At 44.5% G+C, this 13,133-nt stretch overlaps 1 protein-coding gene across 1 annotated transcript in view; it reads right to left on the minus strand.

Annotated features, from left to right (window-relative positions):
* Positions 1-13,127, minus strand: part of Lhfpl4 (LHFPL tetraspan subfamily member 4) — a 26,520-nt gene extending 13,393 nt beyond the window's left edge. The window contains exon 1 of the mRNA XM_019206834.1: positions 12,665-13,127. Within this exon, the coding sequence (XP_019062379.1) occupies positions 12,665-13,070 (406 nt within the window). The 5' untranslated portion in view covers positions 13,071-13,127. The remainder of the gene's footprint in view (positions 1-12,664) is intronic.
* Positions 13,128-13,133: the final 6 nt, after the last annotated feature.

Raw genomic sequence — 13,133 nt, forward strand, 5'->3', positions numbered from 1 at the left:
CGACAGTAGGTCTTTGTTTTATTTTGTTTTTGTTTTTTTTTGAGACAGAGTCCTGCCTCAGCCTCCCAAATGCTAGGGTTACAGGCGTGCACCACCACATGGGGCTTTGATAATAAGTCTTGAAGCCAGGTGGTGTCACCTCCAGTTTTGTTATTCTCCCTCAAAATATATAGAGCTATTCTGGGTCTTCTGCATATAACTTTTAAAATCATTTTGTCAATATCCACAAAATACACATCATACTGGGAAAAGCTGAAATGCTGACGATATTGAAACTTTTTGTCCAAGAACATATCTCTCCATTTACTTGTTCTTTGTTTTCTCTCACCAAGTTTTATACCTTTCCCCATAAAAATCTTATTCATAGTTAAATTTATATTTATTTCATTTATACCTGTGCTAATTTTGATGGTGTTGTGATTTCATTTCAAATTCCACTTGTTTGGTGCTGGTATAATAGAAAAGTATTTAACCAGTATATATTGACCTTGTATCCTACAATCTTGCTCTAATTGCTTATTAATTCCAGGAATTTTTTGGAGATTTTTTTGTTTTGTTTTGTTTTTGCTCATTTGTTTGGAGTTGATTCTCAAAGTTGATTTGCTGGAGTTTTTTGTTTGTTTGTTTGTTTTTGCTTTTGGTACCAGGGATCGAACTCTGGTCCTTGTGCTTGTGAAGTTGGTGCTGGAACCACTGAGCTAAATCCCCAGCCCCTGTTGTTTTGTTTTTTGAGACAGGGTTTCACTATGTAATTCAGCCTCACTTTGAACTTATCATGTAACCCAGGCTGGCCTCGAACTCATGGTGATCCTCCTGCCTCAACCTCCTGAGTACTGGGATTACAGGCACCACCACCACACCCAGCTATATTTTTTATTTTAAAATAGGGTTTTGCTAAATTTCCCACTCACAATCTTCCTGCTTCAGCCTCCCATAGTGCTGTGATTACAGGTTTGTGCTATCACACTTGGCTTAATTTTATTTTCTTGTAATGTCATCAGTTATGACATTAGGGCAATTCTGACCTCAAAAAAAGAGCTAGGGAGTTTTCCCTGTGCATTTATCTTCTGGAAGAAAATACACACAGGAAATTGGTATAATTTTTTCCTTCAATGTTTGGTAAAATACTTGTATACCAGTGAATCTACGTGGGCCTAGTGCATTCTGCTCTGAAAGGTTCTTCATTATGGGTTCAATGTCTTTAATACATATAGTCTATCGGGAAACCTATAAGAGGCAGGGACTAGGGCAATGGTGGTGAACCTATGGCATGTGTCCTGTTTTTCTTTTAAGACGAGAGATGTTAATGTATGAGTTGTGTTTTCTAAATCAAAACCTCAGTATTCAGGTTTGGTTGCAGTGTTGACACTTTGGGACTAATAAGTGGGTTTGGGGCTGCAGTTGGGGCACTCATCTCTGAAAGGTTTGCCATCACTGAACAGACCTATGCAGATTGTCTGTCTCTTCTTGTGTGAGTTCAGACAGATTATGGCTTTCCAGAATTTGTCGATTTTGTCTAGGCCATCAGATCTGTGGTCTGAGTTGTTGACAACATTCTTTTATCGTGCTTTTGATGCCCACAGGATCTGTAGTAATGTCTTCTCTTCCTCCCCCCAGGGTTCACACGTGCCAGGCAAGCACTGTACCACTGAGCCATGTCCAGGACTTTCCCCTTCATTCTGAAATTAGAAGTTTGAATTCTTTGATTCTGTCTCTGTTTCTCTCATTAGCCTTGGTAGCAGTTTACCAATTTTACCAATCTTTTCAAAGAGCCAGCTTTTGATTTTATTAATTTTCTTTACGGATTTCATTTTCAATTCGTAATTCTGTATTCTAACTTATTTCTTGTCTTCTGCTTACTTTGCACTCAGTTTGCTCTTTTTCTTCTCTAGCTCTCTAATATGGATGCTCAGACAGTAGACTGGAAATAGTTTCTTGGTTCCAGTATATGCATTCAGTGCTATCCATTTCCCTGTTACCTTGGCTTTCACCGCATCCCACATTTTCATAATAATCTTGTGATTTCCTTGATCCACTTATTAATTAGAAATGTTTTATTTAATATCCAATCATTCTCATATTTTTTCACTATCTTTCTGTTAGTGATTCCTATTTTAAAATGTGTTAAGGTGACCCAATGTGGTTTATCTTGGTGACTGTTCTGGGTGAATTTAAGAAAGACATCTGCTGATGATGATGAGTGAAGGAGTCCATGGATGCCCACCATATCTAGTGGGTTAATGGTATTGCTGAGTTCAATTATGTCTTGACTGATCATCTGCCTGTTGAATCTGTCTTCCTCTGAGGGAGGGGTGTTGAGATCTCCAATGACAACAGCGTCATCTGTTTTTCTTTGCAACTCTGTTTTTGCCTCTTGTGCCTTGATGCTGTTTTTAACCACATACAAGTAAAGGCCCAGTGTTTCTCTTGGAGGACTGACCTTTCTGTCATTTGGCAATAATGGGCCTCTTTTGTTTTTTTTGAGACAGAGTCTCACTATGTAGTTGAGAGCAACCTGGAACTATGTAGCCCAGGCTGGCCTCGAACTCACAGCGATTCTCCTGCCTCAGCCTCCCTGAGATTACAGGCGTGCATCACCATGCCCGGTAATAATGGGCCTCTTTATCCTCAGTGACTTACTTTGTTCTGGTGGCTGCTGTCTGAAATTAATACAGCTGTTCCTGCTTTCTGTTGATTAGTGTTAGCATGGAATAACTCTCTGTTAATTTACTTTTGTTTTGTTTTGTTTGTTGTTGTTTTAGGTTTTTCCTGGCTTTTGCAGTACTGGGGATCAAGCTCAGGTGCATACTACCACTGAGCTACATCCCAGCCCTTTTCATTTTTTATTTGGGGATATAGTCATCTAAATTGCCAAGCTAGCCTTGCAATCCTCCTGCCTCAGCCTGCCAAGTAGCTGGGATTTACAGGCATGGACCACAGCACCTGCTCTATTTATTTACTTTCATTCATATATTTCTTCTTTTTTCTTTTGGTACCGGGGATTGAACTTGGGTCCTTGCGCTTGCAAGGCAGGCGCTGGAACCACTGGGCTAAATCCTCAGCCCTCATTCATATATTTCTTTACAGTTAAGTGAGTCCCTTGAAAGACAATGTATAGTTGGCTGGACATTGTTTTGTAATTGGTGCCTTTAGATCTCAAAATGATTGCTGATATTATTGGATTAATGTCTGTCTTCTGGTTTTGTTGTCCTTCTTATTTATTTCTGTATTAAACTCTTCTTTGCCTTTTGTGGTTTCAATTGAACATTTTATGATTCCGTTTTCTCATCTTTCTTAGAATATCACTTACATTTCTTTTAGTGGTAGTCCTAAAGCTTACACTATACACTGCCAATTAATAGAAACCCACTTTCAAACAACATCACACCACTTCTCCAGTAGTGTGACTAACTGTAATAAGAGACACCCTGCAAATCCCTCACTTGCCCCATGCACTGTGGTCATCATTCCACTCTATGCATATATACATCAATATATTGTTGCTATTATTTTGAACAAATGGTTATTTGTTAGATCAATTAAGCATAAGATAAAAAAGGTGTTTTGTTTTGTTTTGATTCTTGTAGTGCTGGGGATCAAACCTGGGGCATTTTATCACTGAACTACATCTCCAACTCTTTTTTTATTTTTTGAGGCAGTCTAATTTGCCCAGTCTGGCCTCCAATTCGCAATCTTCCTGCTCCGGCCTACAAAGTAGCTGGGATTATAGGTGTGCAACACCATACTGCCTTAAAAGTTTTATATTTTAATCTTCATTTATTCCTTCTCCAATACTCTTTTCCTCATATAGATCCAAGTTTCTATATCATTCTCCTTTTCTTTTTTTTTTTTTCTCATTGAGTTTATTGGTACATTTTAAGTATACAGTACAGTTACATTCATCACTGGGATCTTGTAAAGACATGACAGGCATTCTCCTTTCTATGAAGAACATCGTTCAACACATGTTGCAAGACAGATCTACTGACAAAAAATTCTCTCAACTTTTATTTGCCTAAGAAAAGCTTTAATTTCTCCATTTTTTCCCCCTTGGCAATACTGGGATTGAACCAAGGGCCTCGTGCATGCTGGGCAAGAGCTCTAATCACTGAGCTACAACACTGCCTTCAGCTCTTTGTAAATTAAATTAAAATTTAATTTCAAGACAGAATCTCATTAAGTTGCCCAGGCTGGCCTCAAACTCAAGATCCTCCTGCCTCAGCCTCAGGCAAGACTGTAGGTATGTGCCACTCTGTTGCTACCACTCAATCACTGAGCTACATCCCTACCTCTTCTTCCCATCTTATAGAAGGATAATTCACGAGGTTCAAAACTTGGCTGAAGTGTTGTTCAGGAGGATAGTGCTTCCTGCTCAAGGCCATACGTTCAGTTCCCAGCACCAAAATAAAGGTCTCTGCCATGGTCCCACATCCACATGTCTGCCTCTGGCTGCTCAGACTCCTTTTCTGGCTGCTGCTCCTTTCTCTGCCTCATCAAACCTGGTTTCCTGGGCTCTGCCGCTTCTCCTCCCTTCTCTGTCCACATCACACTCCTGTCCACCGCAACACCAGCTCAGAACTCTTTCCTCCGCACCAGACTCAAATATTCAAGTGCTTTTCAGACTTCCTCTTACACAAACATCCCTGTAGCTCCACATCTGATGTTTCCCCAAGGGCCTCACCTTCCTCCTACATGCTTGGAATGTCACTCCAGAGAGGAAATGCCAGTCACCACAGCACCTGCCTTGTCCCCAACCCCTACACACTCACTGTTCTCCTAGACAGATGCCCAGCTCTCAGCCTTAGACTTCCCAGCCTCAAACACCAAACATGTTTCTGTTCACTATAAATCACTCAGTCTGCAGCCTTCCATTACAGCAGCACAAAACAGACTAAGACACTGTTCTTCCCTGTTTTATACACAAGGCAATCAATCCAGACTCAGGCATAGTCCCAAGGATATTTAATCATGAATACAATAACCAGAATGCAAATCCAGGTTATGTGACAACTGAACCAAGCTACTGAGAAGGGAGTGGAGGTTGGAGTTATGATTTAAATCAGATGTCACTCGGGCCAGGGATTTAGCTCAGTGGTTCCAGCCCCTGCCTCACAAGCACAAGGACCCAAGTTCAATCCCTGGTACCAAAAAATAAATACATAAATAAATCAGATGTCATTCGTTTACTTGGTAAACAGTAAGCACCTAATGTGTGTGGGGCACAACCTCTTGATCCAAGACTCCCATTATACCATAAAACTGCTCTAGAACTAAAAGTCAAGTTAATAATGATGAATAACATGAAAGAGGAATTGAAAGGTAAAGATAAAAACAAGACATCAGAACAAGACTAGTCCAGCCTTTTCTGCGGGACCCCTCCAAACCACCCTATTCCTAACAACTACACCTGAGTGTGTTTCTACCATGCTTAAACATTCCAGGGCCTTTCTAGTATAATATTAAACTCAGGGGCTGTAAAAGAGGAAATTGATCATCTGCTGTGTTAAGAAAAGCTGGATTTCAGAATGGGGGAAATCCATAGAAAAAGACCAAAGGTAAACTTGGAAAAAGTATTTGTAACACACTACATAACAGGCCAACTCCTAATATATGAAGTGCCCAGCTGAGCCTGGTGACACTCTCTGGAATCCCAGCACTCTGGGCAGCTCAGGCAGGAGGATTTCCAGTTTAGACCCAGCCTGAGCAATCTACCCTGTCTCAAAATTTGAAATAATAGAAAGGCTGGGGATGTAGGACAGTGTGAAGGCCATAGGTTCAATTCCCTGTACCAAAAAAAAAGGAGTTCAAACTCGATGGGGTGGCACACATCCATAAGCCCAGCACTCAGGAGGCTAGGGAAAGTGTATCTCAAGTTCGAGGCCAACTCAAACTATATCGCAACACCTTAGGGAAATAAAAGTTCTTACAAATACCATTGACTTGATGAAATATTTAAGAAATCACAGTTTTCAGAAAAACCTATATAAGAGGTGCTCAACCTCATTCATGATAGATTTTTAACTTTTTTCAGTACTGGGAGTTAAAACCTGTGGCTTCAAGCATGTTGGGCAAATGTTCTATCACTGAGCTATATCTCCAGCCCCCCAAATTTTTTTTTTTGGATAGGATATCTTTAAACTTGTGATCATCCAGCCTCAGCCTCCCAAGGGCCGCAATTATAAGTATGCACCACCACACCCAGCTGAAAGGTCTTCTTTACTGTCTAGTTGGGAAAAATAAAATATAGCATTTAATAACACACTCAGTTGGCAGGGCTGTGGAGGAAGAGGAACTACCGGGAGGGAGAGTATTATTTCTAGATCTATGAAACTGTAAATACATGCACCATTTAATCCAGCAGTTCCCTTAAAGGCTTTATACTATCCTTATTTTTATACATTATTCACTGGGGCATTGTTATTGTAAACAGATATTAATTTATTAAATGATTATGCAGCTATACAAAAGTTTACTATGGAGCTGTTAAGAAAGAAGTAGGTTTTTATACACTAACATAGAACAATCTCCAAGATGTATTATTGAATAATAACAGCAAACATATGGCCAAGCATTTAGTACATTTCCCACTTATGGTAGTTTGGAAACATGTCCACAGATTTTGTTTTTCCTGTTAGAGGAGGAGCCTAATTCTTCTCCCCTTGACTATGGCTGGGTTTAGTAACTCATTTCTAACTATTTGATGTGGCCCAAGTGATGGTGTGTGCTGCCTGAGGGTAGGACATTAAAGGTGTGACAGCCAAAAGAACAATGTTAAATCACTCATGCTCCCACCTTTTTTTTTAGTCAGGGATCGAACTCGGGACCTTGCACTTGTGGGGCAGGCAGTGGCACCACTGAGCTAAATCCCCGGCCCTCACACTCCCACTTTCAAAACTGACTGCTGTGCAACAATAATCAAGACAGTTTGATTTCGCCATAAGTAACGATCAGAGGAATAGAACTGAGACATGAATTTAATCCAAGCATTTAGATCAACTGACTTTTTTTGGGTTTTTTGTTTTGTTTTGAGACAGGGTCTCACTATGTAGTTCAGACTGGCCTTGAACAGCCTATACAGCCCAGGCTGACCTCAAACTCACAGTGATCCTCCTGCCTCAGCCTCCTGAGTGCTGGGATTATAGGCGTGTGCCACTATGCACAGCCAACTGACTTTTGACAAGGATACCAAGATCATTTAGGGGAGAAAGACTGGTGCTTGGACAACTGGAGTCAGATGAAGATGGACCCATTCTCATAACACAGACAAAACTGAACTGAAGGGATTGGGCATGGAGCTCAGCAGTAGAGTACTGGCCAACCTAAAGCCCTGGGTTCAATGTCCAGTGCCACACACACACACACACACACACACCAGTTGTGCCCACACAAAAACTCATACACTAACTCACTGCACTATTCACAATAGCTAAAAGGTAAGAACAAAATAAATACCCATCTGCTGATGAATGGGTAAGCCAAGTGTAGTACAGCCATACAATGGAAGGTTATTTGGCAAAAAAGGAATGAAATTCTGACACACTTTACAACATGAATGAGCCTTGAAATACTGTGCTAAGAAGCCAGTCACAAAGACTTTTTCTCATCTCACTATGTGAAATGTCCAGAATGGGCAATGTACAGAGTAAGAAAATAAGTTAGTGCTTCTGTGGGACCAGAGAGAACAGGAGATCAGAAGTTATGAGGTGGCAGCTAAAGGGTTAGTGTGAAGTTTCTTCTCAAGATGATGAAAATAGCCTAAATCTGATGGTGGCAGTGGTTGTTGTGTAAATACACTAAAACCTGGAACTGTTTGCTTTAGATGTGCACATCTCATGGCATGTGAGTTATATCCCAATAAAACTGTTGCTCAAAGTGGGAGGCAGGCATTGTGGTTTCTTCTATTTCCTTTCTCTCTCAGATCACGCATTCTTCAGTCTCCTGCCAACACTCAGGAGAACGCATTTAGGTGCGTTCAACCCCAGCGAGCTTCTGACAACCACAGCCCCCACTAAAGTCTTGCTTGCAACTTCACAAGAGATCCCGAGTCAGAACTACCCATCCCTGTTTAAGCTGCTCCCAAATTCCTATGACTCCCAGAAACATGGCTAAGGGGGCATAGTGGCACATGCCTGTGGTCCCAACACAGAGAGAGGCTGAGGCAGGAGGATAACAAGTTCGAGTCCCACCTGCACAACTCACCAAGACTTCATCTCAAAATGAAAAATAAAAAGGGATGGGGGAGTAGCTAAGTGAGAGAGCACCCCTGAATTCAATCACTACTAGCAAAAAAACAAAAGAACCAATGAGAAGACAAAGACAGAAACATAATAAATGCTAGTAGGTTTTGTGGCAAGTTGTTATGCACCAATAAATAACTATCACTCAACACAAGCCAGGTGTAGAGGCGCACACCTGTAATCCCAGTTCTGAGGGAGGCTGAGGCAGGAGAAGCACAATTCAGCCCAGCCTTGACAATGAGCAAGAACATGACCAAAAATAAGTAAATAAATAAGTAAAGTAGAAGGAAGGCAGAGGATATAGTTCAGTGTGAAGTTCCTGAGTTCAAAGCCACACAGGGGAACAGGGGCAGAAACCTCCGCTGCACCCTCTCAGCCTCCCCAGGCTGCAGCCGACCTGTGCCCAGGTGGAATCTGCTGGCCGACCTGCCATCAGCACATAGAGCACTGGCCACAGCTTGTCATGGGTTCACTTCCGGGTTCTGGTCCAGGGCAAGAACAGGCTCCAGAGCCATGTCGACTGCACCAAGCCTCAGCTCCGCCTTCTCGCTGTGTGACCTTGGAGCCCCGCGGGGAGGCTGGCACCCTCAGCAAACTCAAGAACCAGGTGAGAGGCTATGCTGGGATGCCCTGAGGAGCCCTGAGAAGCCAAGCCCCACTGCGCAGATGGCTACCAGCTCTGCAGCCTCCACTCAGTGTCCTGGCAGCAGGGCCGTGCCACCACCCTCCCCATCACTCTGATCTGAACCACAGACTTGGCTTTGGAGTCAGGCAGACTGAGCCACAGCCCTGGCCCGCTACTCACCCATGTGAGCTGGGACAGATGAGGCTCTCCCCTCTCCGGCTGTTTTCTCATCTATAAAATAGGAATGGGGCTACCTACTCCATAGCATTCTTGTAAGGATTGGAGAACATTCTGAGTGTCAAATGTTTAGCATGCAGAAAGGGCTCAGAACGTTAATCACTTCTCTTGAGTAATAGTAACAGCTATAGCAGCTTCTGACTGCTGCTGACTGAAGTCCAAACTCCTCAGCCAGGCACACTGTGGCCCTTTCAACCCCTTCCTGCCTTCCCTTGATGCTCCCCAAGTAGAACCCACACGAGCCCAAGGTGGCCTCCTCCCCTCTGCCCCACACCTTAACCTCCCTCTCCCATGCCCCACCTCTGTCAGCACTGCCTCATCCCCCCACCCCCACCGCCCAAGCTGCAGTCCTCTGTTGCTCTGGGTTTCCACAGAGAGGTGTAGTGCTGCAGTTTCCCAGGCCACAGTGCCCCTCTTCCAGCCATCGCCCATGATGTAGCTCTGCGGGAACTGACCTCCCTCCACTATCTGAGAAGGGCACCTGGCTCAGGCCTTAGACCACATCACCAAGATGTACCAAGACCCTTGGTGGCTGGGTGCAGTTTCATACACCTATAATCCCAGTACTGGGGGGTTGAGATCAAAGGAAAACAAGTTTGACTCCTGCCCAGGCAACTTAATGAGACCCTGTCTCAAAATAACAAGTAAAAAGCACTGGGAATGTAGCTCAGTGTGGAGACCATGAGTTCAATGCCTAGCACAAAAAGGAAAAAAGTGGACATTTGGCAAATGCTGGCCAACATTCCAACTTCACTGGAATCGTGCTTCTTCCCCAAGCACTGCTATGTATTGTAAGTCAAAGCAATGTAAGTCTAGAGCTGCCAGTGGCCCTACTCGAAAGTGGACTTAACATGAGTGAACAAGAGACATTAAAAAATGGAGACAGACTCTTCATGACAGTAACTGGGCATCTGGGTCTAACCATGCCTGTGGTCTCAAACTAGGCTTTCAAATTATATCACTTTAAAAAAAAAAAAACTCTACCTCTATTTTGTTTTCATTTACTTAAGCCAGTTTACAATGAGTTTCCCACTTGTCACTGGAAAACTGCTGACCAACACAGCGACCCAGCTAGATGGTCAGCTTCCTAGGGGAAGGACTGTATTACACAGACTCAAGGTTCTCGGGGCAGAGGTGATGTCCTATGTGTGTCAGTACTGCAGCATGCAGCACTGTGATGACCACAGAGCAGTCAGGAATAAACAAAGAAATAATATTTCTTTGTATTCTCCCAGTGGTCCAGTATTCTGCACTCAAACACTAAATAAGAGTTCAAAGAAACAAGAATCACACAACAGGCACTTGAATTCTCATGGGACACAAATGAAGCCCTTTGCTTCTCTGCAGTTCCTTGGAAGACAGTGCTCCCTTTCTCAGTGGAATGGATTTTTTTTTTTTTTTTTTTTTTGTTTTGTTTTGTTTCCGGAATCAAACTCGGGAGTCTGTGCTTGCGAGGCAGGCAGGGCACCACTGAGCTAAACCCCCGGCCCAGGGGAATGGATTTGATGAAGGAGTGGTGTGAGGAGCCCACAAGGCTGAAAAGGGCACTTCAGGTCAACTAATCCAACTCCCCAGACCCCCACTGTACAGAGGGGAAAAACTGAGATTTTAATTAAGAAGTCTAATGGTGTATGGTGAGACACAGGAGGAGTGAGCCACAATCTCTATCCCCCTGACCTGTGCCCTGTCCTGTACCACTCTATTAAGCACAGTAAATCAGACACTAAGCCAGAGAACTCAAAGATTTCTAAGCAAAATAAAATAAACTGTTCAGTTCTGCCCCTCAACACTCAGGGGAAGTAATTCAAGGGAAAGTGGCTCCAGGCCAGTGTCAGGAAACCTGGCCCTTTCAGTATGACTTCTTCCCTTGCTGGCTGTGTGAGGGTGAGTGAACCCTTCACTCTCTACACTCCTTCCTCTCTCACAGTAGGATGAGAGAATTGGGCAGAACTGGAAGGTCTGATGGCCGAGGTCTCTGAAATCCAATGGATACATGAGGGTTATTGAATATTCCATTAAATTCCTAAGATTAAATCCACGAGGATTACAGAGAATTTGAAGGCCACAAGGTCAGCAACCCATCTGCAGACTCCAAATTCAGGCTGAAGAACTGGGGGCTCCAGCTGAGCATATCTTTTCCAGCTTGACTCTGGATGAAAAATAGAATGGAAGCTCACACTATCATCTCTCTGGATACCACACAGAGGAAGGTGGAGAGACCTCTCACATCGACAATCCTCTTCCCCTCAAAGAACCTGAAAGATCCACGCAGAAATTAAATGGAGTGAGATGGATTTGCAACACGCCATTAGCACATCCACATCAGGACACATGCTACCTTCTTCTAGAAGGCCTCTCAGGAGTCTGGGTCCTTCTTCCAATGGGGCAGTGATTCCTTGGACTTCTTTGTGTAGAAGTCCCTCTGTAAGCACCCTAGGCCCATTACCTTGACGTCACATCTTGGCTGTCATCACATGTGACAATTCTGATTGATAGCCCGTACTCTTGACATCTGACCCCGAGTGTCTCTCCATCAGTTCCAAAGGCAGAGGTTCCCCCCACTCCACACTGCAGAGCAGCTCCCTGCAATGCTCTGAGTAGTGGAATCACCAGCCAGAGTTGTAGCACCTCCTCCAGGGATCTCTTTTGGAGGGCTCCACACCTGTGGAATACTCTGAGGTGTTGTTTGTAAAAGACTGACTCTGATGCCTCACATTTTCTCTTTCTCATCCCTGGGGTCCTCCAAACTTTCTCCTACCACTCACCATCTTGGTGTCCCCTGGCCCCACTTTTCCCAGTCCAACTCCCTTTCCTACCTACAATTAGTAAATGCCCAAGCTGCTGAGTATTCAAAATCTGTCTTTGATAGAATGGTGGTTGAGGGCAGGGGACTCTAATGGATCCTGGAAACCTGCCTCAGCATTTCTCATCTCCAAAGGCCTTTCACTGATTCGCAGAGAAAGGAGACTGTCTAGGCTGGATACTGCAAAAGGTCCCAGGGGCTCCTTCCCATGGCATGGCATCACAATCCTTCTTGCATATGGCGGGGCTGCTGAAAGGATGAAACCTCTCCTCTAAAGATCCTATCACCAAGGACCACCAACCACCCAATCTTGAACAGACACCACAGACACTCCCCTTATTACAAGACTTTAAAGTTTACCAGATCCTCTTTCCTTTGTAATCCTCTGTAATCCTCTCCAATGTTTTACTGATGAGGAAACCAAACCTTAGAGAAGTAAAGTGAAACATCCAAGTTGATAATGTCAGCGAGTCAAAGATACCTACCCCTTGTTCACAAAACATTTTCACAAACATGGCCAACAGAGACCTGTGTAGATGCTAAATTATGCTAACCCATCAGCAAATGCACTCTGCCTGTATCCAAGCATAGGGGGCCCAAATTCCCAATTCTAAGGCTCTGTTCCCAGCTCTAAAGTGTCTCTCACGGTATCTCCACCGAGGAGCTGATGAGGGTCTCTAGGGAAGTGAGTGTCTCAGCTCGCAGAAGCAGCACCTCTCTCTGCCTCTTCCAGCAAGGAGACCCGGCCCCCGCCTCCCCTACCTGCCAAGAGCTGCATCCAGGCGCAGATCTTGTAGACCGTGGCCGTGTTGCAGAAGAAGAAGAGGGCAAAGCAGGTGATGCAGCCGAGGATCAGCACCATGGAGAGCAGCACGAAGAAGGCCGCCGCCTTGAAGGCTCCCGATGGGATGGTACTGAAGTCGGTGAAGGAGCCCTGGCAGATGAGCTCGCGGCCCGCCAGCCCGCTGCCCACGCAATAGTGGAAGAGGCCGAAGTAGCCAGGCTTGGGGGTGCTCACGCTGTCGCCCACCCAGTAGGGCTGGATGAAGACCACCACGTTGATGATGGCGAAGCAGATGGTGAAGATGGCCCACAGCACGCCGATGGCCCGCGAGTTCCGCATGTAGTGCTCGTGGTACAGCTTGGAGGCCTCCTGTGAGGGCAGCATGGTGCCGGGGGCGGGACCGGCCGCCGGCCGCGGGTGCGAGCTGGGGACGCGGAGAGGCCGAGT

Source organism: Fukomys damarensis, unplaced genomic scaffold (genome assembly GCF_012274545.1).
Source record: "Fukomys damarensis isolate Sample0158 unplaced genomic scaffold, DMR_v1.0_HiC HiC_scaffold_24, whole genome shotgun sequence".
In the NCBI taxonomy this organism is placed as follows: Eukaryota; Metazoa; Chordata; class Mammalia; order Rodentia; family Bathyergidae; genus Fukomys; species Fukomys damarensis.